Source organism: Falco peregrinus, chromosome 8 (genome assembly GCF_023634155.1).
Source record: "Falco peregrinus isolate bFalPer1 chromosome 8, bFalPer1.pri, whole genome shotgun sequence".
Classification (NCBI taxonomy): domain Eukaryota; kingdom Metazoa; phylum Chordata; class Aves; order Falconiformes; family Falconidae; genus Falco; species Falco peregrinus.
The window spans coordinates 25,637,794-25,660,258 of NC_073728.1; the positions used below are offsets into that span (position 1 = coordinate 25,637,794).

The 22,465-nt window shown below is 39.3% G+C and overlaps 1 protein-coding gene across 1 annotated transcript in view; it reads left to right on the forward strand.

Moving 5' to 3' along the window:
- The window catches only part of LY75 (lymphocyte antigen 75), a 46,497-nt gene extending 27,320 nt beyond the window's left edge, over window positions 1-19,177 (forward strand). The window contains exons 22-35 of the mRNA XM_055812252.1: window positions 123-228; window positions 2,175-2,335; window positions 3,012-3,141; window positions 5,646-5,872; window positions 7,628-7,796; window positions 9,002-9,163; window positions 10,092-10,214; window positions 10,627-10,821; window positions 11,201-11,421; window positions 12,526-12,700; window positions 13,207-13,374; window positions 14,642-14,764; window positions 15,203-15,370; window positions 16,385-19,177. Coding sequence (XP_055668227.1) covers window positions 123-228; window positions 2,175-2,335; window positions 3,012-3,141; window positions 5,646-5,872; window positions 7,628-7,796; window positions 9,002-9,163; window positions 10,092-10,214; window positions 10,627-10,821; window positions 11,201-11,421; window positions 12,526-12,700; window positions 13,207-13,374; window positions 14,642-14,764; window positions 15,203-15,370; window positions 16,385-16,566 — 2,310 coding nt within the window. The 3' untranslated portion in view covers window positions 16,567-19,177. The remainder of the gene's footprint in view (window positions 1-122; window positions 229-2,174; window positions 2,336-3,011; window positions 3,142-5,645; window positions 5,873-7,627; window positions 7,797-9,001; window positions 9,164-10,091; window positions 10,215-10,626; window positions 10,822-11,200; window positions 11,422-12,525; window positions 12,701-13,206; window positions 13,375-14,641; window positions 14,765-15,202; window positions 15,371-16,384) is intronic.
- The last annotated feature ends 3,288 nt before the right edge of the window (window positions 19,178-22,465 follow it).

Below are 22,465 nucleotides of genomic sequence, written 5' to 3' on the forward strand. Positions count from 1 at the left end.
ATATGTTATTGCAGGAAATAAGTAGCGAGTTTTCAGGGTTGTTTTAAGAACATTTTCTTATGAGTTATTTCTTGGGAAGCAATGGTATGATGAAAACCAGTTTCATTATGTTTATTTTGCAGTGTTTTCTAAAGATGAAGCCTGAATATTTAACATTCAGTGCAGCTAATGAAAAGTGTGTAACTTTTGGAGGCTCTCTTCCATCTATCTCGAATCAAGCTGAGCAAGGTACGATGGTGAGCTGGGGGCACTTTTAGTATGCGGCTTCTCTTCCAAGTTCAGTATAGTTCTGCTTAAGAACTTGAGTGTAAAATCACTTGGTTATCTAGAGGCATACTGGGAGCATTCTAAAAATCCAAGACCAGTTAAAAATGTGCTGTCTATTGTTGTTTGCATCACTGGAAACCTAACATAGAAATGCAGTCAGTAGACATTTGAGCCAGTTTGAAGAGCAGCTTCTCTGTATGAGCTTAACCGGTTCTAAAAATAAAAAATTGTAAAACCTTGTATTAAAGATTGAGGCTAAAAGGGTCACCACTGAGTGAAAAATCCCCACATTTTGCTTTCCAAGTTAAAACATAACTAAGACTGTAGACTTTGCACTATAAAAACCAGCTTAGGTTTCCAAGGCAAGCTCAGCTGTCTGTGCGGGACCTAGATGGCAAACACAGTGCCTGCCTGAGCACATAGGACCCTCGTGTCTAAGTGTGCTGGGCAACTTAAGGTGGCAGTGTGTCTAAACTGACAACCTGCAAGCTCTCCAGAGCAGTGTAGGAGGATGGAAGGCAGCGAGACTGCAAAACACAGAGTTCCACCTTTGGGACCGGCCTCTCAGCTGACATGTAGGCTAGAGTAACTGAAGTAAATGCAGCAAGGAAGAATTGCGTTCACATTGGCTACAAGTAATGTTCAGTGATAAACTGATGAATGAGACAGCTGTATTTGCATTTACAGTCTTGTGGATAGCTAACAGTTCTCTGCAGGTACATCTGAAGGAGCTCCGTTGAATTCTGCAGTGCGCATGGTGCATATTTGCTTTATAAGCAAATAACCTCTTGCCCCACGGAATGTGGAAAGTAGACTAGGGAGGCCACTAGTCTACCTGCAGGCAGCAGCTGAATGTTTTTTTAATTTTTTTTTTTTTTTACTGCACTTATTGGGGAGAAATAGGGTTGTAACCACACAGGAATATTCATATCTGTGACCTGTTCTTTTTGGATGCTTTCAAGATTGTCAAAGCATAGCCATTCTGAAGTGCTACATAGCAAGATCTTTTTGCCTGGTTTTATGCATATGGAAGTGTTTGTTACTGTTTCTTGTTTGTTTTCGTTCCCCCCTGTAGTGGAGGCCACATATATGGAAAGAAGGCACCGTCCTCTTAAAGAAACATATCTCTTTCTGTGAGCTGCTTCTGCTCCTCCCGGTGGCATGAGGTGGTGGCTAGCCCCCTAAATCTTCAGTGCCTTTGTCTAGCTCAGAAAATAGGCTGCGGCTAGTCTGGCATGTGGCCAATAGTTAAGACATTTCAGCAGTAGCTAATTACATAGCTTCCAATTTGTCTTCCCAATCTAGACAGACTCAGCGAGTGCCTTTGGTGCCTGGGGGTTACTGAAGCCCATTTTTTCGTGCCAGAATGCTCGTTCCGAGGGGCCTGGTTTAAGGTTTTCCTGGCTCAATGTTTTTTCCAACTAAACCTGACTTCTTTTGTCTGGTCCTGCTTTCTTTGATGGTGGGGTGGGCAAATGCTGCCAGAATCCAAGAAATGGTTCTGATTTATGGTCAGTAGGAGAGGAAGATGGGAGATAAGACCTCCCCCATCAATTCAGAGAGGGTGGGAGGGAGCTCTTCTGTTATCTCTGCAGGTGGACAATAGAAGGTCTCTCAGACCTGTGGAAAAGCAGCTTCTGAAATTTTGATTTTCAGTGCAAGAATACAAAGTAGTGGGCAGAGAAACAGCTAAAATCCAGTACCTGCTCCTCAGCTGAGAATTTGGAGAAGAAATGCCAAGTCTGCTCCTTTCCAATAAAATCAACATGAAAGGTGTTATCTTACAGAAGGAAGGGATGATTGAGTTAATACAAACAGGGGTTGCATTATCTTATTTATGTGTCTTTTCAGATGTTCACTGTTGTTGTCTGAACCACAATATGTACATTTACTGTTCTGCCCAACAGATTATATAACATCCTTGCTTCCTGGTATGCCAAAAGATATTTGGATTGGTTTGCAGTTTCTGTTCAGCACAAGGGAAAACAAATGGATAGATGAGAGCAGACTGTTGTATAGTAACTTTCACCCACTCCTGACAGGAAGATTAAGGAAAATTCCACTGGATGTAAGTTCTGACTTTTGACTTCCCTTGACTATTGAGTAAGGACATTTGGAATATTGACTGCATTACCAAAAATAAAAAAAATAAATATGGAACAGACCAAATCCCCCAGTTACTGGTTTTAACTGGCAAAAAAAAGGTGAATGACAGTAAGGGAGTTCTGTTTACCTTTAACAGGATGACAGCTTCTGACCTAACATACAAAGCACTGAAGGGTGAACAAGAAAAGCTGAAGCAACTGTTTAATGACTCTTTTGGAACTTCTGTTTGCAATTTAAAGACCAGATGAAAACAGTCATCAAAAAGCTGTCATCAATAATTCTTGGTTCAGTTACACTTAGAATGCATTTGTAAACCGTTATATGTTGGTACTTTGCTTCACCTTGGGTAGAGCAGCAAGCATAATAAACGTAATCGAACCACACTACAAATCAGATTTATTTTAAGTTTAAAATCACTTCATTTAATATTCTCCCCTTTATTTAACTTAAGAATTCCTTTTGAGACCAGGCACCTGGTAGTGTTTGTAAAATTGGTAAGCTGAATTGCATCACTCCTTTGAAACTGCTTAAACAAGTTCAGACAGCTCGAGTTCTCCTAGCCTCATGTTACTTCACCCTCTCTACTAAAGTATGTTTATGCCTTATTTGAGTCTGATAACCATATCTCTGGTTTTCAGCTTTTTGATGAAGAATTTAACAATCAGTGCGGTGTAATCCTTAATGATCCCAAATCACAGTATGTTGGAACATGGAATTTCACTGCTTGTGCTGACAGGCACTTCTTGGGTATATGCCAGCGGCCTATAGGTAAGTCTGAAGAGTCAAAATAAATTAAAGCCAGAGTTCACAGTTAAGATGTGTATGCCAGGAGACCTTTTAATGCCTGTAAATTGTTGCACTTGAAGAGCAAGATTATTGTAGAGACTGAGTAGTTAAATTTTGAAAATTAAAAAAAAAAATTGTGGAGGATCATCTGGAACCTAATTTGTCAGCTATTCAGAATTTTCCCTTTTATTTTTCTTAGTCCAGTTCAGAGGGAATCTGTTTTCCTGGGAGAGTTTGTGTTGTTTCAGTGAAGCAATACTTCAGCAGACAGGGCTTTAACATTCTGTGGGTGTAGTGGTCATGCAGATCAAGGGGTGGAAGAAGTGACTCCTTTTTCCTCTTCAGAACTCTGAAAGTGAGAAGTCCTGGGAAGGAATCCTACAATATTTCCATCCTCCTTAAACATATCCTTTGGTTTTTAGCAGTATTAGAATATGACGTATCATGTACTCTTAATGTTGAAATCAGTCTCCCCAGAGCAAACCATACACAGAGAATGATAATAGGAGTGATGCAGCATTCAGTAGCTTTGTGCGGATCTGTTGGCGTGAGTGGGTTTTCTTAATCTGAACTAAAAATAATATTCTGATGTAGCTGTGTGGGTTGGTTGATACCAGTTACTGGAATCAGATCAAACGCATGTCGCCATTATACGCATTTAATTACTGCTATGGGCTAATGTTCAGCATACCCACTTCTGAGTATGTTCCTTTATGTAAATAATCCTTTTAAGTAACTAAGATGATATCTTCTAAAAAAAACCAAACCAAAACACTAACAAAAACCAACCAACCACCCCCCAAAAAAAAAACCCAAAAAACAGAAAAACCAAACCAAAACCACAGAGAGGTATGCAAAACACTAAGAATATGCCCACCTTCTTCATTCTCAAGTAGGCAAAGAGATTTCCCTGACCCTACCCCCCCTTTAATGCAAAAAAAATCTTTATTTCAGTGTCAGATACTTCAGAAATTCCAAGTGTCCAGATTAGAAGTCTGGATGGAAAAGATGTAGTCATAAAAATTTGAAAAGGGGGATTTTATTAACAGGAGATTGACAATATAGCTGTGTAGATCAATATATTACTAGTCTGGGTTGACTAAAATACTAAGCACTTCTTCCTTGCCACAGCCTTAGAAGGTGTAAGGAGAAAGGGTTTTGGACTACCAAAGAATGTGTCCTGGTATGGTCTAGTCTTGTGTCATCATTGTATTGGGGACCTAAAGATAACTTGGGTTGGAAGGAACCTCAGCAGGTTGCAGGGACAGCTGTGAGAGAGTCCAAGCTGCCTAGGGCTTTATCCTAGAGAAGATGACAATTCATGTTCCTTGGAAATCTTGGCATGATTGTGATTTGCAGAACTTTGTGAGATGTTAATTATCAGCAATTACTTCTTTCAGAAATGGATGCTTTACTTACTACCTTGTTTCCAGTTTGGTACCCCTTAATGTGTGATGCACCCTTGGTTCCATGGTTCTTTTTTTGTAGCTGTTTACTAAGTGAAAGCATTTGGCAGCAGACACAAACTGCTTTTTCAGCCTTGTCACTTTTCTGATCTATTGAAAGCTGTAAATACCAAATTAATGTTAATTTTCTGTCATCTTGTGTTTTGGAAAATGGCCGTGTCAGCCTATCAATCAGCCATTTATATACTGTTATTTATAGAGGGTTTTTTTTCTTTTTCCTTTTTTCCTCTTCTCTCAATGAGCCTTTTCCTGCTTGAGATATTTTAAATGTCAGGGGGTTTTTCCCTCTTGGAGAGCCAATTTAATTCTGGTTGTCTATAAAATTTTGGGGGTTACCAGGTTTGGATGCTTTAATTTACTGTCCGTGGGAATGTTTGCATCTTTCATTAACCATAGTTGCTATGCATCACTGAGCTGTATGCCTTCAAGTATGATGCTGATAACTGTGGTAACACTCAGTGCTTAGAGCACAAATAGTGAACTGTACGCCTCCCTATGCAAGGTGCGTTTTCTGCAATTAGTTAAGCACTTGTGGAGGCAAAATCAATTCCCACTATATTCACGGATGGTGGTAAGGACTTCTGGGACTGTGCTGTAATGAGATCTGCATAGACAAGTTTCGTGGCTGCACAGGCTCCACAGAGATGAGTCAAGTTTAGCTGTTGCTGTATTGCAGCAGAGAGCGGTCACTCTCTCCCATTCATGTATTTCATTAAAATTGTAGAATATGGTTTTAATTCAATAAATAGAATTCTTAACATTATGTAGCTGTTAGGAAAAAAAAAATATTTTCAGCCAAGCTATTTTTATGTATCTTTCTCTCAATTTAAGTTCACATCTTTTTAGATTTGCTACTTTTAACTATCTAAAGTGTCAAAGATATTTGCTTCTGACTGTAGTTATTAGCATAATCTACTGGCTAAGAATTTTCTTTTTTCTGTTTGTTACAGAGAAATTGTTAGTTCAAAATGTATTCCAGTGTTTAACCACCTAATAACTTGATTTCTTTCTTACACATAGGAACTGCTGATAACCAGACAGAGCAAGTCCTTGATGAAAGACTGAGTTATCAAAATGTTCAATACATGGTAATTCTGAAGAATTTATCCTGGAATGATGCAATGGCTGCATGCATAAATAGCAAGATGCATCTGGTTAGCATCACAGATCAGTTCCAGCAGGCTTTTCTTGCTGTTCAGGCTGCCCTTCATAACTACCCGCTGTGGATTGGACTCTTCAGCAGAGACGTAAGTTTTGTTTTCCCCTTGGACTGTGGCTTAAGGTAATTTTTAGAGTTGTGTGAAATAGAAACTGGGATAAAGAAATGCAATGAAAAATTAATTTCTGGGGTAACTGTTTTCATTTAGGGATAACATCTGGAGGGTCTCAAGATTAATGTTCTAAATCTTCAGTTCTCCAAGTTACATATTTCTTGAACTGTACTGGATGGACTGATGATGAGGAGACAGGTCTTTTCACAGAATATAGGATGAAGGGATATATTGTAGAGTGGCAGCAGCATAGATTGCTGAATCATCTTTGTCTCTTGTTAACAAATGAGTAATTAATATGCTGTTTGGTATCATCACCACTGTTTACAGTACCCCTCTAGAAAGACAACCCAAAATCAGTTTTAAAAGGGAGAAACCAGAAGTGGCAAATAAAATCCAAAATGAATCATTGAACACTTCTGGAGGTACGTTTCTGAAGCCTAACTTAAGAGTCTGTTGTTAATTCATGTTATTTGTGCCTGTGTCTCCCTAGAGGGAGACATCCCTGAGACAGGTTAGTGGGTTTTTCTTTTTTCTCCTGTTTGTTTTGTCTTTGGAAAAAATTAATGCAGGAGGTACCTACTTTGCCTTTATTAGCCAGAGTACTTCTTGAAGATCTTCACTGTTGATTGAGAGTTTTCTCAGCTGTTAATGAAATGGCTTGGGCTTGCTTGCAGGGTCTATCTTCTTTGTCAAACGCATCAGTCTTGAGATAATTGTAAGAAAAAAATTAGAATTTGAGAAGTGTCTTACCTACAAAGGTTAATGGTGCTCAGTCAGCATCTGTTGTGTTATGATCTTCCTATGTCAGTAACGGGCTACCGAGTCTTCTAGGCAAAGTAGGTGGGGGGAAATAGAAATTTGAGAATATACTTTATGGAGAATGTTTTTTAAAAGGAAGCAGGCATTTAATCTCAGCGAAGATGGGGAAACCAGACAACTTGTTTTCACTCCTCTTCTGAGTCTTCATCTGTAAGTGAAGATGAAATGATTAATTTTGCTGCATACAACTCAGGCGTGCACCAGCTTTTCACTATTGCAACACTTAATTATTTGGGTAGAATTAAAAAGTCACATGAAAGGAAATTATAATGAAACTGGTCAACAGAACTTGTTACTCCGGTGCTGGAATTATAGACACAAAAGAAAGATACTAAACGATAAGCTAAATTACAAAGCAGCAGGGGGATTTCCTGAAGAAAGCTTTTAAATGTAAGACTCTTAAAAGATGGTGTGCTTGTTGTATGTGGGGGTTTTTTCTTATGCCTCCTGCATCCTCCAGGGCAGGAATACATCTGATTTAGTAAATCAGTTAAGTATTTAATAGATTACTTTCAACTCAGTGTTGAGTAACTGAGACTGGCCCTTAGTCTCAGATATTACCAGTTTTCCGAGACCAGATAATTATATCCACCACTGATGTGCAGGTGCAAATGATGCAGTTTGAACATCTCATTGGCAGGCCTTCCTCCATAAGCATCGTAGTAAAACATCACCATTGAATAATTTGCCATATGCTTCGGCAAATTCATATGTTTGCAACCGCAAAACAAAATAACAAAGCTTGCTACATTGTGAGCAGCAGATCAGGTTGCGAGGGCAGTGGAACACTTACAGTTCTCACCAGAGACACTGTAAATGTCTAACCAATGTAAATGTATTATCATGTCATTTTCTGTACCTAATATGTTTTACCATGTAAGCTCATCCCTTTTACTTATACAATGCTAGGGTGGAAAGCATTATGGCTGGCTGGATGGGAAACATGTTAGTTTTAGTCGCTGGTCTGATAATGATGAAGAAACAAGCGAAGAATGTGTGTTTCTGGATACTGATGGCTTCTGGAAAACTTCTGACTGTTCGTCTGAAAATCGAGGTGCTATTTGCTATGTATCAGAAAGTATGTATCCTAGCATTATATGTATGTATGTATGTATTATGAAGCATATGTGATAATTCCAGATTGTAACTTCAAAAGTAAAACATTTCCTGAGACAGGCTGATTTGCATGCCATGAAAAGAAGAAAGAAGCTTCAAATAGGGGGCCATGCACCTGTTGGTCTTAATCCATGTTAGTTACTAATGAATTCTTCACGGGTGCAGTGGGCCAGACTGTACCCTTCGTATTGCCAACTGATTCTACCTTTGCACTGTTTCTGTAAGATTGTTGCATACTAATCTCTCCCACTTGCATGTGGAAGAAAATTCATTTACCTCTCTACTATTTAAGTCTTAATATTGGGTGGGACCTCCTGAAATCTCTTCAGACATGGAAGTCAATACAGGGAGGAGGGACGTGACTACAAGGAGAAGAAAGATAGCAGGTAGACACTGAACTGAGGGGTGTAAATTTAAGTCATGCAGTTCACAAAACCCTTCTAAATATATACCAATTATAGCAAGACAGGTTGGGATATAGCAGGATGTCTTTTGGGGAGGATACATACGTAGCACAGCCCTTTTCTGAAAAATAAGAAAGATCTTTCTTAGGAATCATCACAGATTTCTTCCCTATGAGACCATTATAACTTGTTATGGTTTTGGGGTTTTTTTCTGCGAGGGGACACAGTTAAGCCATTATTATACACACTGAGTCACAGCTGACTGTATACTTGGCATTATGACATCCTTAACTGTTTTGTGCTTGCAGTCAAAGCAACTGCAGGAAGAGTCCTTCTCACTCCTCAAGTATTGGATAAAGCCACAGAACTAAGATGTGTTGCCAGCTATGAGATAGCTTACTTGTAATGGTGATTTGCCTTCATATGAGAAGTAGTAGGAGCTTTTAGTTATTGGCCCACACTTAGCACTTTTATTAGGGATTAGGGGTTTTTTTATGTAGGATATAGGTTCTTAAACCTATATAACACAACAATTGTGGAAAGTTGTTAGCATCTGTATTCTTTGATAATGCTTACTGTTGGGTTTTTTGCTTTAAGAAAATTGCCATCACGAGGAAACTGAAAGCAACACTGTATTGCACATCTAGAGGATGGCACTTAATTTGTCTTTTGTATTTTTAAATGGTACCTGAAAGTGGTTTGTGGTGTGTCAGGTGTTGTTATTAATAAGTCATGTCCTGAATGCCTTCTTTCCTTTCATTAGAGAAGACTGAAAATGAACAAGTTACCCAAGTTAAGTGCCCACATAAGATTAAAAATACACCCTGGATATCATTTAGAAACAATTGTTACACTTTTATAATAACAAAAAATAGATGGAGAGAACTGAAGCCTCAAGAAGCTCATCATTTATGCAAGAAAATGAGTAAGTACTTTGTCATATTACAGGTATTTATCGACTTGTATCTGATACGAGTTTTAGATTAGAGTCACTCTCTTACAATGACAGCAGAGCGAGTGTTGAGAAAGGTTGTAGCATTTGGAAACGTGTATTAGTGTTGTACTGCCTCGTGCTGTTTGCCCTTGAACTACTCTGATAAGAAAGTGCCAGAGCATGGGTAGGAGAGTTAGAGATGGCTAGGAGCTGTTGAATTCTGAGCTCTCTGAAAAATTGGATGGTTTGGGGGTTTTTTCCTCTTTGTAGGGCACAAATTTTAAATAGTAATTGTTACTGCCTTGGCAACATTCTGGCTTTACCATCACATTTACTTCACGGGGCGGGGTGTGTCCCTGCCTTGCTGTGTGGAACACTTAGGTGAACAAAGTAAACAGGCTGTGAATAGTCCAGTTCAGAAAAGCACATGGGCTTTTCCTGTCCATCCTGAACAAAGTGTAAGCTTAGAACAGCTCCCTTCTTACGTTAACCCATTTCTTATGGCACTTCAGACATGTATCTTTCTAGAAACTTTTATTTTTCATGACTTGATTTCAATTCAGTCTTTTCCTTAATAGTTTCTCTACTAGGCAGTTCAAGAAAACCATGGAAGATTGATATTTTTATGTTCTATGCAGAGAATTTTTAGTACATACAACTTGAAGTGACAGGAGGACCCACAAATATCTCTGGAGCTGATGTCTTTCAGTTATGCATAAAACCAGGGGAAGCACTGTTGATAATACCTTTGAAAATTGTTTTCACGCTGTTAATTCAGTTATTATGTTATAAAGGTCTAGCCTTTACGCGCTCTTCGCCTGTCTGTAATAACTAACAACAATACTGGAAAAACATTTTAATTTATTTTGTAACTGAAAGGTGGATTTGTAAGAAAGCAATTTAAAAATTTTTTCAACAGACCCAGAAGCGTTTGTTCTGAGTGTTCGCGATGAAGAAGAGAATAACTTTGTTACTGAGCAGCTTCATTCATTCAGTGGTCTGGCGATGTGGGTCTGGCTGGGTGTGATTTATGATGACAGCGGTAAGGTTTAAGGTTTTTATTTCTGAATTACTGGATTGGAGACAAAGTTTTCAGCTTTAAGTGCATGTTTCAGTATTTGACTAAAGTCAAACTGATGCAAACCTATAATAATGTTTTATATTTATCCTCTAAAAGAAAATAACTGGATATGTTTTCTGATTGAGTGATAATTGGGTCCACCATGTTCTGTTTAGTCTAGATTTGATTTCCCTGGAAAGCAGGACGTAAAAGGGCCTGGATGAGTAATGCTAACATATTTAGCATTGTATATGGAACTGATTCACAGTAACTTAGAGTATGACTGCATTTTTTCCAAAGTGAATATCTGTTAATGTCATTAATATATTTAAAGTTAAATGGTATTTGTATACATAATGCCAGTGTTTTAATATATATGCAATGTTTTCCACAGATAAAGTTCTCAAGTGGTATGATGAAACTCATCTGACTTACAATAACTGGAGGCTGGGAAGACCTAACGTAAAGAAGAACAATTTTTTTGCTGGTGTAAATCTTGACGGCTTTTGGGATATTTATAATTATTCTCAAAGTTGGCATGCTCATCACTATAATGTGTACAGTATTCTCGCCTGTAAAATCGAAAGGGGTAAGTAGTAAAGAAGATCTGTGTGTAATATTGGAGTGTTGGATGAGGGCCGTAATTGAAGTCCTAGTTCTGCAGTGCCTGCTATAGAAGGCTGTGGTTTTGCTCCCAGCGGAACACTGTGGCACAGCTGTCCCGGGCTTCTGGGGTTATATGGTCAGTCTGTGCATCACTGCCCTAATACTCTGATCAGGAGGAATGTGTCTGTACTCCTCCCATCAACTGCTCACAGTGTTCAAAGCAGCAAAAGATAATTTACTTGATCTAAGTGGCTCGTACTGAACACTTTAGTGCTTGAGTTATATAAATGGATTTTAATGCTTTATGTTCCTAGTAACATGAATGAAGTGCACAGGACTTGTTTTCTTATTTTTTGGAATAGGACCCCAACAGTACAAGCCTCCATTGCCTGAGTCTATTCAACATGGAAACAGAACATACAGGATCCTTCAGAAAAAGTTAACATGGTATGAGGCATTGAGAGAATGCAAACAAAATAGGAGTGATTTAGCAAGCGTACACAGTGAATCACAACAGTTATTTCTAGAAGATATTGTCAAGCAGGATGGCTATCCTCTGTGGCTTGGGTTGTCTGTTCACGATGTAAGTATATACTGCTGGTGACATCAATAACAGAGCTAGTAAATAATTTTTCTGCACAGGATATCAAATATTTTCTGATGCTTTTTTCCAGTTTCTCGGAATCTCTGTTCCATGTAGTAAATTACCTACTTTTTCAACGCTGTGTAACATATGTTTAAGTATATGAAATAGTGTATGTAGCCACACTAAGATATTTTTCCAATTCCTTGACATTTTAAAATAATGCAATGGTCCCACATCATTCCTCGTAGCAGAAGGAAGCACAGTTTGCAACACTACCTTTAGAGGCCCCAGTTTTTAAGGCCCTCTTGTAGGATCAGATTCCATTAGCAGAGAGTCAGACAAGGCTGTATGGGAGCCTGTTCAGTCCAGGTCAGGACTGACTGTCCAAGGCAGTTCAGGAGCTGGTGCTCTAGCAAGTTATGGGTCCCTGCTCCCAGGAGGCAGCTGCAGATCTTTGTCCTCCTCTGCTTAGCCTTGGAGCCAAAATTCTGTAGCCCTGACCCCGATCCCACAATAATTGTCAGACCTGGTCACAGTGGTTAAGTGGCAGGAATACCCCTCTGCAGAGTTACGTGATTTATATGCATACCTTTGCTACCTTGGCCTGTCCTTTGCTCTAGATGGTTTCCTCCACTTCCCACAGCTGACTCTTCATTGCCATGGGTTTCTATCTGAAGTAGGCGGTAGCGCTGCAAATCATTCCTGAGCTGCCCAGCTTTACTCAGGCCATCTTTACAGTTGAGCAGTTTGCAACATATATAATAACGTTCATAGCAAGGAAGGCAGACTGCTTAAATAGAAGGATGAAATTGAGTAAAATGTTTCCCACAGAATAAAGGCACGTTGCAAGTTTAAACTTACAAACATGCCACACTCTCTCAGTTCCCACAAACAATCAAGATTTCTATGCTAAGAATTGATTGGAAGATGCGAACTGCATCGAACATCTGTTTAGTATGAATTTAGAAAACAAAGCCACCTGCACTTTAATTTATCACGCTGCAGGGTGATATTGCTACATGACTTACCAATGACTGACAAGATTTAGACCAGAACCATATGCTTGTGGTTTAAACGTTGTGAGTTTTTTTCTTTAATTAGGGAAGCAAAGCTAATTTTGAATGGTCAGATGGAAGCAACTTTGACTACCATCCCTGGGAATTAGAAAACTCAAATACTACTGAGAACTGTGTTCTGTTGGATACTAAGGGATCTTGGAACCGTACAAAATGTACAAATGTTGCTGAAGGTGCCATTTGCTATAGCCCTCCACATAGTAAGTGTTCTTTTTAATGTTTTGTTAGTTGTCTTACATATTGTCTTTACATGTTGTATATAGAAGTAGAAATGAAGGCTGAAATACTACACTATTCCATCTTTAAAAAGAGCTGTTGATCAGGAAGGATAAAACACTTTAGGGAGATTAATTCTCCTCATTTCAGTGGTAAAAATCTAAACCAGTCCTGGTTGCTTTTTGATCACCTGTGATATGAATGTCAAACTATATGTATCTTTACTGAATCAAAATCCTTATCAAACACATAAAACAAACTTCAGAAGCCCCTAAAAGGCAAGATAAAATGGTTCCCAAGCCTTTGGGACTTGTTTTATGCTCATTGTCAAATAAATGGATCCATGACACAAGGAAGGAGGAGTGTAAGCTAATCGAATCATGGTTGTTGGTAGCAGTAGTCCTTGTTGATACGGGCTGTCCTGTTACTACAGAGAGACTACGCACAAACTCCTGCAGCAGAAATAACGCCAATCTCTTTGTCTTTGCAGAGAGACAATTACAGTCAAGCCAAGTGAGCAGAGCTCCAGGATGCCCGCGGATCAGTGGTACACTACAATGGATACAGTATAAGGACCATTGTTACGCGTTTGACATGGCATTCTACAACTTTTCAGTATATAATGTGGAAGATGCTAAGAAAGTCTGCCAGAAACTGAGTATGTTTAGACTCTTTTTCACATTACAACTTGTAATTGGTCCACTATTAAAAAAGAAATAAAACCCAACAAGCAAAAAACCTACAGTAGTTATACTTCAGCTTTTGGGCTCTTATGCTGCTTTAGCTTACAAGAAGCGCTAGCAAGCTTTATCCTTGAACATCTAATAAAGGCTCTTGATAAAATGCTGCAGTATGCTGAAAGATTGTTTGGCACGTGGATATCTGTACGTAAAATGCAGATAGCCGTTGGTGGAGGATTCAGAAATTTAAGGCTTACAGTTTAGAGGAAACAATTTTGTTTGCATACAATTAACTTATTAATAAAGTTAGTGCCATTAGCGGTGCTTTCTGATTATATCCATGCCTCCCTTGCTAATAGGGAGTTTTCTAACCTATCAAATGGTTCAAAGCATGTACTTTATAGATATTAAGGCACATAATATCTAAGAATTTAATGTCAAAGGATTTCCTCCCTGTGATAAGCTATGTGGGGAATTGTATTGCAGAAGACAATGTTAAGCAGTCTCATGTACAGAATTTTTAATCACCTTGGCTTAGAAGCTGGTGACTGTTATAACTTTTTTTTATTGAATTACCTGATCATGTGAAGTCAAACTTGCTATGTAGGATGAAAAAGAGAAGGTGCAAGTAGTCCCAGTCCTGGATGCAATTTTCTGCCGAGTCCTACCTGGCCTGGCAGTTGAAAGAGAAAGTGATCTTTCTCTAAGTTAAAGCTTCTGGCTTATTTTTACATATACTTGGAAAGAATGGGGACACACTGAGCCTGTCTCCAGTGTACACTTTCCTTCCTCTTATTCCTTAATTGCTGTAACACTGTATATACAAATGTGAGGCACAGTGAAGTACTGACTGAGATATTAACTTGACTCGGCAAAATGCTGAGCTTTTGTTCAACTATATTTTTTAGAAGGGCTTATTGCTTGCAGAGTGCTAGTGATTCTGAATGTGGCATTATCTTTCAATATCTTCCATGTGGTCCACAGCTGCATTAAGTTTACTTCCATCGTATTTTGTATGACCTGCTTGAATAACCAGTCATCTGAAACAGTCTTGTATAACATGCTGTATTTTAGGGAATGAAAGGTTTATGCCTTTGTTCTGTAGGTCACTTCAAGCTAATTTTACAAGCCCAGATCAGCAAATTTTTCCTGTAGTTATTGTTCCCACAGAAAACTCTATATACAAGCACCATGAAAAAAACATCTCTGAAGTTGCAATTCTGACCAGTTTCCCCTTCCCCTTAGATCCTTCAGCAACCCTTCTGACTATAGTGGATGCTGAAGAAAATGCATTTGTGAGCACACACATAAAGGAAAATGATCTCATCACCAAGAATGTATGGCTTGGCCTGACTCAAAGCTCTAAGGGTAAGTAGCAGCAACCATGTATGAACATGAACGTTTCATGTGGTAAATAAAAATGCATAAATCCTCAAATAAGAACACAGTATTGTAGTGCTGATAGCCTACAGTAATTTTTGTCTGAGGTTGGAATCCCTCATTTGGCATCGTAAAGGCCTTTGGTGTAGCTTAAGTCCCTTCCTGCTGCATGCTTAAGATAATCACAAGTCACTAGAATTCATTTTCCCCGGTATTTTCATTGGTGCCTAATGGTTAAGCTGCAAGTGCATCAAATGCTAAAGGTCTGGAGAACAGGTACAGCTAAAAGTGCTTTTAATGTACGGCATAGATAGTCAGTCCTGTTTCTTTTAGCAACATAAAGAAAAAAAATAGATCATGAATGATGTTGTGTAACATTACAGCATGTTTTGGCGATCTAAACTAAGCAAACTTTTTCCCCAACAGATCAGTCCCTGAACTGGCTTGATGGCTCATCAGTTAATTATGTCAACTGGGAAAATAAAACTGCAGGAGTCAATGAGAAATGCAGTGTTATCCTGTCCACAACTGGCACGTGGTCCAAAGTTGACTGCAGTCGCAGCCAAAGCAGAGTGGTTTGTAAAGCTCCTTTAGGTACAGAAGCATTGATTTTTTTATTTTTTTTTTAGGGGACACTTAATTTTATAGTGATTATATTCAGGATTTTCTTTTTTTGGTGGGGGAAGTCTGTGTTGAAATACTGAAAGTGCAGTTCACAAAAGCACGTATCAAGTACCTTTGCCTAAGCAGGAGCATTCTGTTGCTGTTTTGCCATAAAATTGTATTCAGGAACAAATTATCTAGGAATTTACTTCTCCTGGCTCCCACTATGCACTCAAAGGGTAAGGGAGAGAACGGAAATCCCACTTAAAAGAGCACAGAGTAGTTGCTACTGCTGCTTACCACAGGGCATCTCTCATGGGTGAGTCTGTGTAGGTGGGAACAGAAAGACTTCTGCTTGTACGAGATGCTGAGTAAGCAGGTAGTGCAGATCATGTTTTCAGTCTTGAGGAGGCTTCTGAAAATGCCGCCCTGCAACTTCAGAAAAAGATTCAGGCCTCACATTACTTCCTCATACTCTGCCCTGTACAGGGAAGAAAGCATTTCCCTGAGCATTAAGCAGGCAAGTTCCTGAGCAGCAGTGGAATCTTTCTGATTTTGTATACATTTTCACTGAAGTAGGAATGCAAGAACAGATTTAACTTGATGCTGCTAAGGAAGACCTCAACAAGATCTTTTCAGTCCAAGGGAAGCATATTTCCCTTCCACTCCCAAGAGAGGCCAGGGTCTCACTAGATGTCTGAAGCACACAAACCTTGAAACAAGTGCAGCATTTGCAAGGTGTTTTTGACCTCCAAAGGTCCCTTCCAACCTAAACTTGATTAGGAAATTAACAATGGAATGATCAAAAATAAGCTTGTAAAAGCTGGTTCATATAGGAACCTACCTTCCTCTGTGATGAAGACTGGTAATATGATGAAGCAATTTGCTTTAACTTCAACTAGAGGAGTGCAATACTAGTGTATAGCTACCTAAGCATCAACCCGTGACAAAATATCCTTACCAAAACTCTTACAGAGTAACGATTTCTGTTTTGTTCTGTTACAGGTTCTAATCATACTGGGGTGGCTGTAGCATTTGCCCTGCTAATTGTCTTAGTCTTCATTGTTGGATTAGTATGGTATCTCTATAAAAAGAAGCGTTTTCACTGGAGTGCCTTCTCTTCAGTACGCTATCAAAGAGGGATGAATGATGATGAAACCGATGTGTTCACAAAAGATAGCTATTGAGAAACTTCCTTCTGCACAATTCAGCATGAACTTCACTGTGTGAAGCCATAAGGAATGAGCTACTTGTTTTATTACTTCTTTTCGGAAAAGTAATAAGGTTATCCATGGGAGCTAAATTTTGTTCTTGTATACAAGTGCAATTTTTATTCAAGCCCTTGTTAGTTCTTTACATTCGGCCTCAGCTATTTAAGGTGCAAGGTTTCTAGAGTTCTGTGATAGTTCTTAATTTACAGTATTTTCTTTTTTTACTGGAAAGAGTTTTTAATGGAATAATTAATGCTAACAGTACTTTATGGAACATCACCTTAACAAATGCACTTAAATTCTATGTGAATTCTGTAACTTTGTACAGTTATCTATTAATGACTTCATGCCGAATGATGCACCGTTTTGATACGCTGTAAGGGTTTTGCTGCTAGCACTGGCTTACCCAGTAGAAGCAACTTTTGTAATAAGCAGTTACAAATTTTGATATAGCAGGGGAGAAGGGAGTTACCAAACAACAAAGCATTAATTCCCATCCAACTAGAATTTTAATTTTCTTGTTATAGTGGAGGAAGATCATATTGTGAATTATCTCTGCCCCACCTTGGGGACACACACACACCCAAAAAAATCATGTTACAGTGGAGAGGGAAGAAAAATCCTTAGAATGCAGAATGTACATTTTGAAAAAAAAAAAGTTAGGGGAAATACCTTGCACTAAAGCCATGCCATCTAGGAGTAAATTAAATAAACATAGAATATTTGAAGCCTGAGACTGTGGCAAGCTGGCAGATCACTACTCTTTTCCCCGGAAGGTAGTAGTGGGGCTAACAAAAATACCTATTAAGAGCTAACTGCAAACACAAGATATAATAAAAGCCTTATCCCTATAAAAGCAAAGGCATGAATTTATGTTTTATCCTGCAACATAACTTTAAGTAAATGGTTTAGTTTCTTTCCACAGCTCCTTTCACAAAGTTTTGAAAGCACAAATAGCAGGAATGTTCACAGCAAAAATCAGTATCTGGACCTAAGCAGTAATTAAATAAGATGAAAAGATCTGCACTTGGAGTAGCTCTTAGAGGAAGACGTACCGCATTCTATCTTACATCTTCAGACTACTCTGAAATTAGGCTTGCGCAATTTCATAGTAGATTAAAACACACAAAATACCTGCTCCATTTTATGATCCGTTGCACTGTGACACCCAAGGACAGGAGTGTTGCAGTGACAGTGTTTCTTGTTCTGTAATGAGATCCTCCTGACATTTACTCCCCCTAATACTCTTATTTATGCTAGGATTAAGTGCCAAATGTTACAGGTGAAATACATCATCTGTCCAACAAAAAAATAAAGCTGTATCTGAGGAAAGAGTGAGAAAGAGTGTATGGTAAATAAACTTGTATACATAAATGCTAAAAATACTTGAGTATTTTACATAAAACTTAAACTTGATTTTTGTATGTCATGTGTCACTGTGGCCTTTTCTATGCACTCCAAAGAAAGCAATAAAGGGAAAAAGGGAAGACAGAATTGTATATATTAATTACTCTAATAATTTGATCAATGTTTTTTTAAAAAGTCTTTAGACTTTGTTAATGCACAATACAAAGAGCAGACGCATTTACTTTTAGGAAGGAGGGTATATAAAAGACCAAATCCATTCCCCATGTAATGGCAGTATGATATGTTAAATAGTAGTAATATTTGGTCTGACGAAGAGTACTACTGTTTTCTCTGAACCAATGGTGCAAGGTCGTGATGTTCAGCTGCCTTTTTCCCCCCCTGCGGTTTACTTAATGTTGACAGCACTTTTCTTTGTTCCTGTTTGCACTATTTTGATAAGCAAGCGTTTATCATTTGTATTGAGAAATAGAGAACTTCTTGTAGATGCCACTTTAGAACAGCAGCCTGAAGGGGCACAGCAAAGGAACCATTGTGTTAGTTTGCTGATCAAAGAAGTAAGCACTTCTGTTGTTTATTTGGTACTTTGGGCACAATTGTGAACACTTGACTTCTTGAGGTAACTTGTAGAAAAAGTGGTTATGATGCTAGTTACTATGTAATGAAAATAACCCTCACCCCCCCTTAAACTTACCCTGGTGTGAGAAGTGTGTGAAACGAAGCCTGGTTCCTGTCATCTTCTGGTCTAGCTTATATGCCTAAGTGCTTTGCCAAATGACTTCTGACTTAATGGACTAAAAAAAAAAAAAAAAGTTGGTTATTGTCCTTTTCTAACAAGAGCAGTAAGTGGGAAAAATTATTTACAAATTCTCATGTTTTGAGGTTTACTAGTTTTACAGATGTTTATACTTGGAGCATTTTTAGGTGTGAATCTGAAATGGAAAATGGAAATTAGTAGCAAAATCCTAATTCTCCAACACACATGAATATATACTTTATTAAAAATTGTATATTTTATTCTTATGAATGATGTAAATAATTTTTGAAGGCCCTGTTTCTCATGTTTGTTTCATCATACCTGAGTTGTCTAATCACTGGTGATTCTTGTTTGAGTAAGCACAACTGCCTTAGTGCAGGTGAATAACCCACTTCATTTGAAACACAGAAAAAGATTATTTAGCAGTATTGTTATTGAAAGAATAAAGTTGAATAAACCACTAAACTGCTTACACTGGTTTTATTTCCTTGGAAGCAGTTATCAGAGCTAAGGTACAGCTCATTAATCATTGGGTAAAAAAAGCACATAGCACAGGGGCTGCAATCACAATTAAAGCGGGTAAGCAAGTGTTACTGTGATAAAACCTTAGAGATGATAAAAATCTTTGATGTATTTAAGAAGAATGCTAGTAACTTTCTTTTTGCAGTTGAAAACATATGGTTATACATGGCTTTTATCCAGCTGCTTCTGGACTTGCACAGAAAGGGAACTCTGCTGTGCCTTTTTTTTTAATTGAGGTGTAATTCATTAGCACCTTATGGCCCAAATTAACTCTAAGGCAGTTTATAAGGGCTCCCAGTGTAACTCCTCATAAAATACAGGCAAGGTTAAATTACTCACAGCCATATAACAGTTGCAATTAAGGCATGAGATGTATTGATTTTAAGTGTCATCTGAATTCCAGACTTGCAAAATCTGTGACTGCTGGCCAAGGGGCAGTGTTATTTTTAGCTACAGTAATGGCTTGCTGGGAGAAACATCCTATTGAGCAAGATGACAGACGAGGTCATCAGCTTCAAAAACATTAATCTTAAAACAAGACGATATGCAGGGAAATAGAAGAACAGAAGTGAAGGGCTTTTCCCTGGTCCCTGAGCAGTGGAGTTAGGAAGGCATTCTAAAGCTCCTTCATCCCGGAGCACAGGCTCTGCTGGACTGTTGTAGCTCTAGACAAAAACTGGCCGACTTTGGGGAAATGCATAAAGGCTTTCACACACTTTGAACTGGACATGTGACACTTGTCAGTCATTGGCCTCCCTCTTGTTAGGGCAGAGCCCACTCCTGCAGGAATGGCCTCCTCCCACAGCATGTGGAGCAGTATGTGTTTTGGTTCCTCTTCTCAAACTTTGCCCTCTCCAAAAAGTGTTATGGAAAGGTTAATCCACATCTGCCACTAGAACAGCCAGTGTTTATTCTAACACTATTTCTGCATCAGTAACTTAATTGACATAGAAATGAACCACGAGCACTTATGCACAGGCAGCGTTTGGGCCTGATGGATTTGTTGTATTTCTTACCATTTTTTCCTTTAAACCAAATGCACCATCTGCTCACTGCTCTGGACATGTGTTGTGCATCTAAACATTTTTGAAAGGAGGAAGTAAATTGCATGGCCTGTCAATGGTATTTTTTTGGTGTGGCTACAAATAAACCAAATATTACAATTTGTGTTGCTAGAAGTCAGAATTACAACTTGGGCACATTATGCATCTGCTCTTGCTGCGTGTGTGGAGCACAGTGGGACAGGCAGCCCAGGTTCATAAGCGTTAGTCAAATTTGTTCTGTTGTCAAGCAGCACATAAAGTTCTTACTGGCCAAATTGAACAGACTTTGCACAGTTTTAAAGTGAGAATTATGAGCAATATTAAAGAACTAAGCTTAGGAAAAACAGGGGATTAGCTACTGGAGAGAAAAATTCAATTGTCACTCTAATGGACATTTCCCATTTAGTTCTGAAGAGTTTAAGATGAGAGATGACAACACACTAGATAAAGGTAATTTTCTGTTGATAGCAAATTAACTTGCAAATGGTGCATAACATAAATGCTGTTATTCCTTGGTTTTATTCCTTTATGGTATTTTCAGATTGAAAAACTCCTGTGCACTCTGTCACAGTATCTGCTGGTAAGTAAGACTTTCAACAGATCTGAGGGGGTAGGAGAGGATACCAGATGAGGTTTTTATTGTGATTGCACAATAATGCAACACAAACCATAAGTCCTTCTGGATTTCTATTTGCTAATGCAAATGGGACTATAACTACAAACAGAACAACAGTTCTTTGTTAGCTTTGCTCCTTTTCAGCATAAATAGAATAACTCACTCCAAGGTGGCTTTTAAGAAAATGGAATTTCAGCAATACAAAGTAATTATTGCAAATTGTGCTTTCTTCATCGTGCTGCCCTCTTAGGTGTGCATTTTTTGTTCAAACAAGTAAGAACAAAGATCTTTTCCTGCATGCTGTGTCTCAGGATGCTGTGGCTAGGAAGAGTACTACTGCTGCTTTCTATAAAACTCTTCAAATGTCATGTGTTATAGTTCCTCTTTAACAGATTATATAGAGCAGATAATTATACAAAAACGTGGTGCTTGTACTTTGTAAAAGCTAGCGAGCCTTGTAGGCATACTCAAATTAAACTTACAAAGTAGTTGGTTGAAATTATTTCACAAATGCTCCTTGTTGAATGTCATCCCCATTAGCAACCAAAATACTTTCTGTTTCATTGAAGTGTCTTTACTTTCGTAAAGATGATCTGGGTAGTGTCAAATGAGAGTGTGAATTACACATGTACAGGGATAATAGGAGGGCACATTTACCCAGGGTTTGGGTGGTGAGCTACTTTGAGGAAAAAGTCTGAGTTCCTGAAATTTCCATCTTGTATTGTCCCCTGCAGCCACCATTCTGCTTTGTACCTGTTCTGTCTCATACCAGCCTTGCAGCACTGATGACTGAGCCACCAAGAGATGAGCACACCACCAAAGAGCCAGCCAGGCAGCCTTACAGCAGCGCAAGGGACTGGGAAGGGAGACCACAGAGCGCAGCTTCCTGAAGAGGCGCAGCCAGGAGCCCAAAATGCGCGGGATGAGCAGTGCCAACAGTCCCACAACACCAGCACAGGGTGCTGGGGAAGGGCCAGGACAGCCAGTGTGGGCAGCTGGAGTGTCCTGTGACACCAGGATAGGGTACCACATCCTGGCAGGGGTGGGCCTCTTCCCCTTTTCTGCAAGGGGCAAACCCACAGCAGCTGGGGGAGAGCAGCTCTCTCAACCCCAGCCCAAGGAGGCGTTTGCTGGGGGCAGGAGGCAACACTCCCCTCCCAGCTCCAGCAGACTGCCCCTCCCCTCAAGCAGGGCTTCTACCAGGCAGCCCCAGCACCTCCATACCCCACACCAGCCTCACCTTGCAGGACCAGCTCTGCTTCTGCACATGGAATCACAGGTCATCCTCCGCGTGGCTGTGCTGCACGAATGGCTTACTGAGACACAGGTATCCCAGGGGAGCCGGGGTGAGAAGGCTCCTGCTTTAAATCCTGCTGTGCCCAGGGGCACGCCCTGACAAGGCACAACCAGCAACAGCTGAGTTGCTCTCACTTAGCCTCATGTTGCAACAGGAGAAAGCAGCGAGGCAGGTAAGCTGCTCCTGTGGCCGTGTGTGCTTTGTTGGGGGACTTGCAAAAACTGTGCCTAATGCCTAACCCATTACAGAGCTGGTTCGGTTCATACTGACGGGCT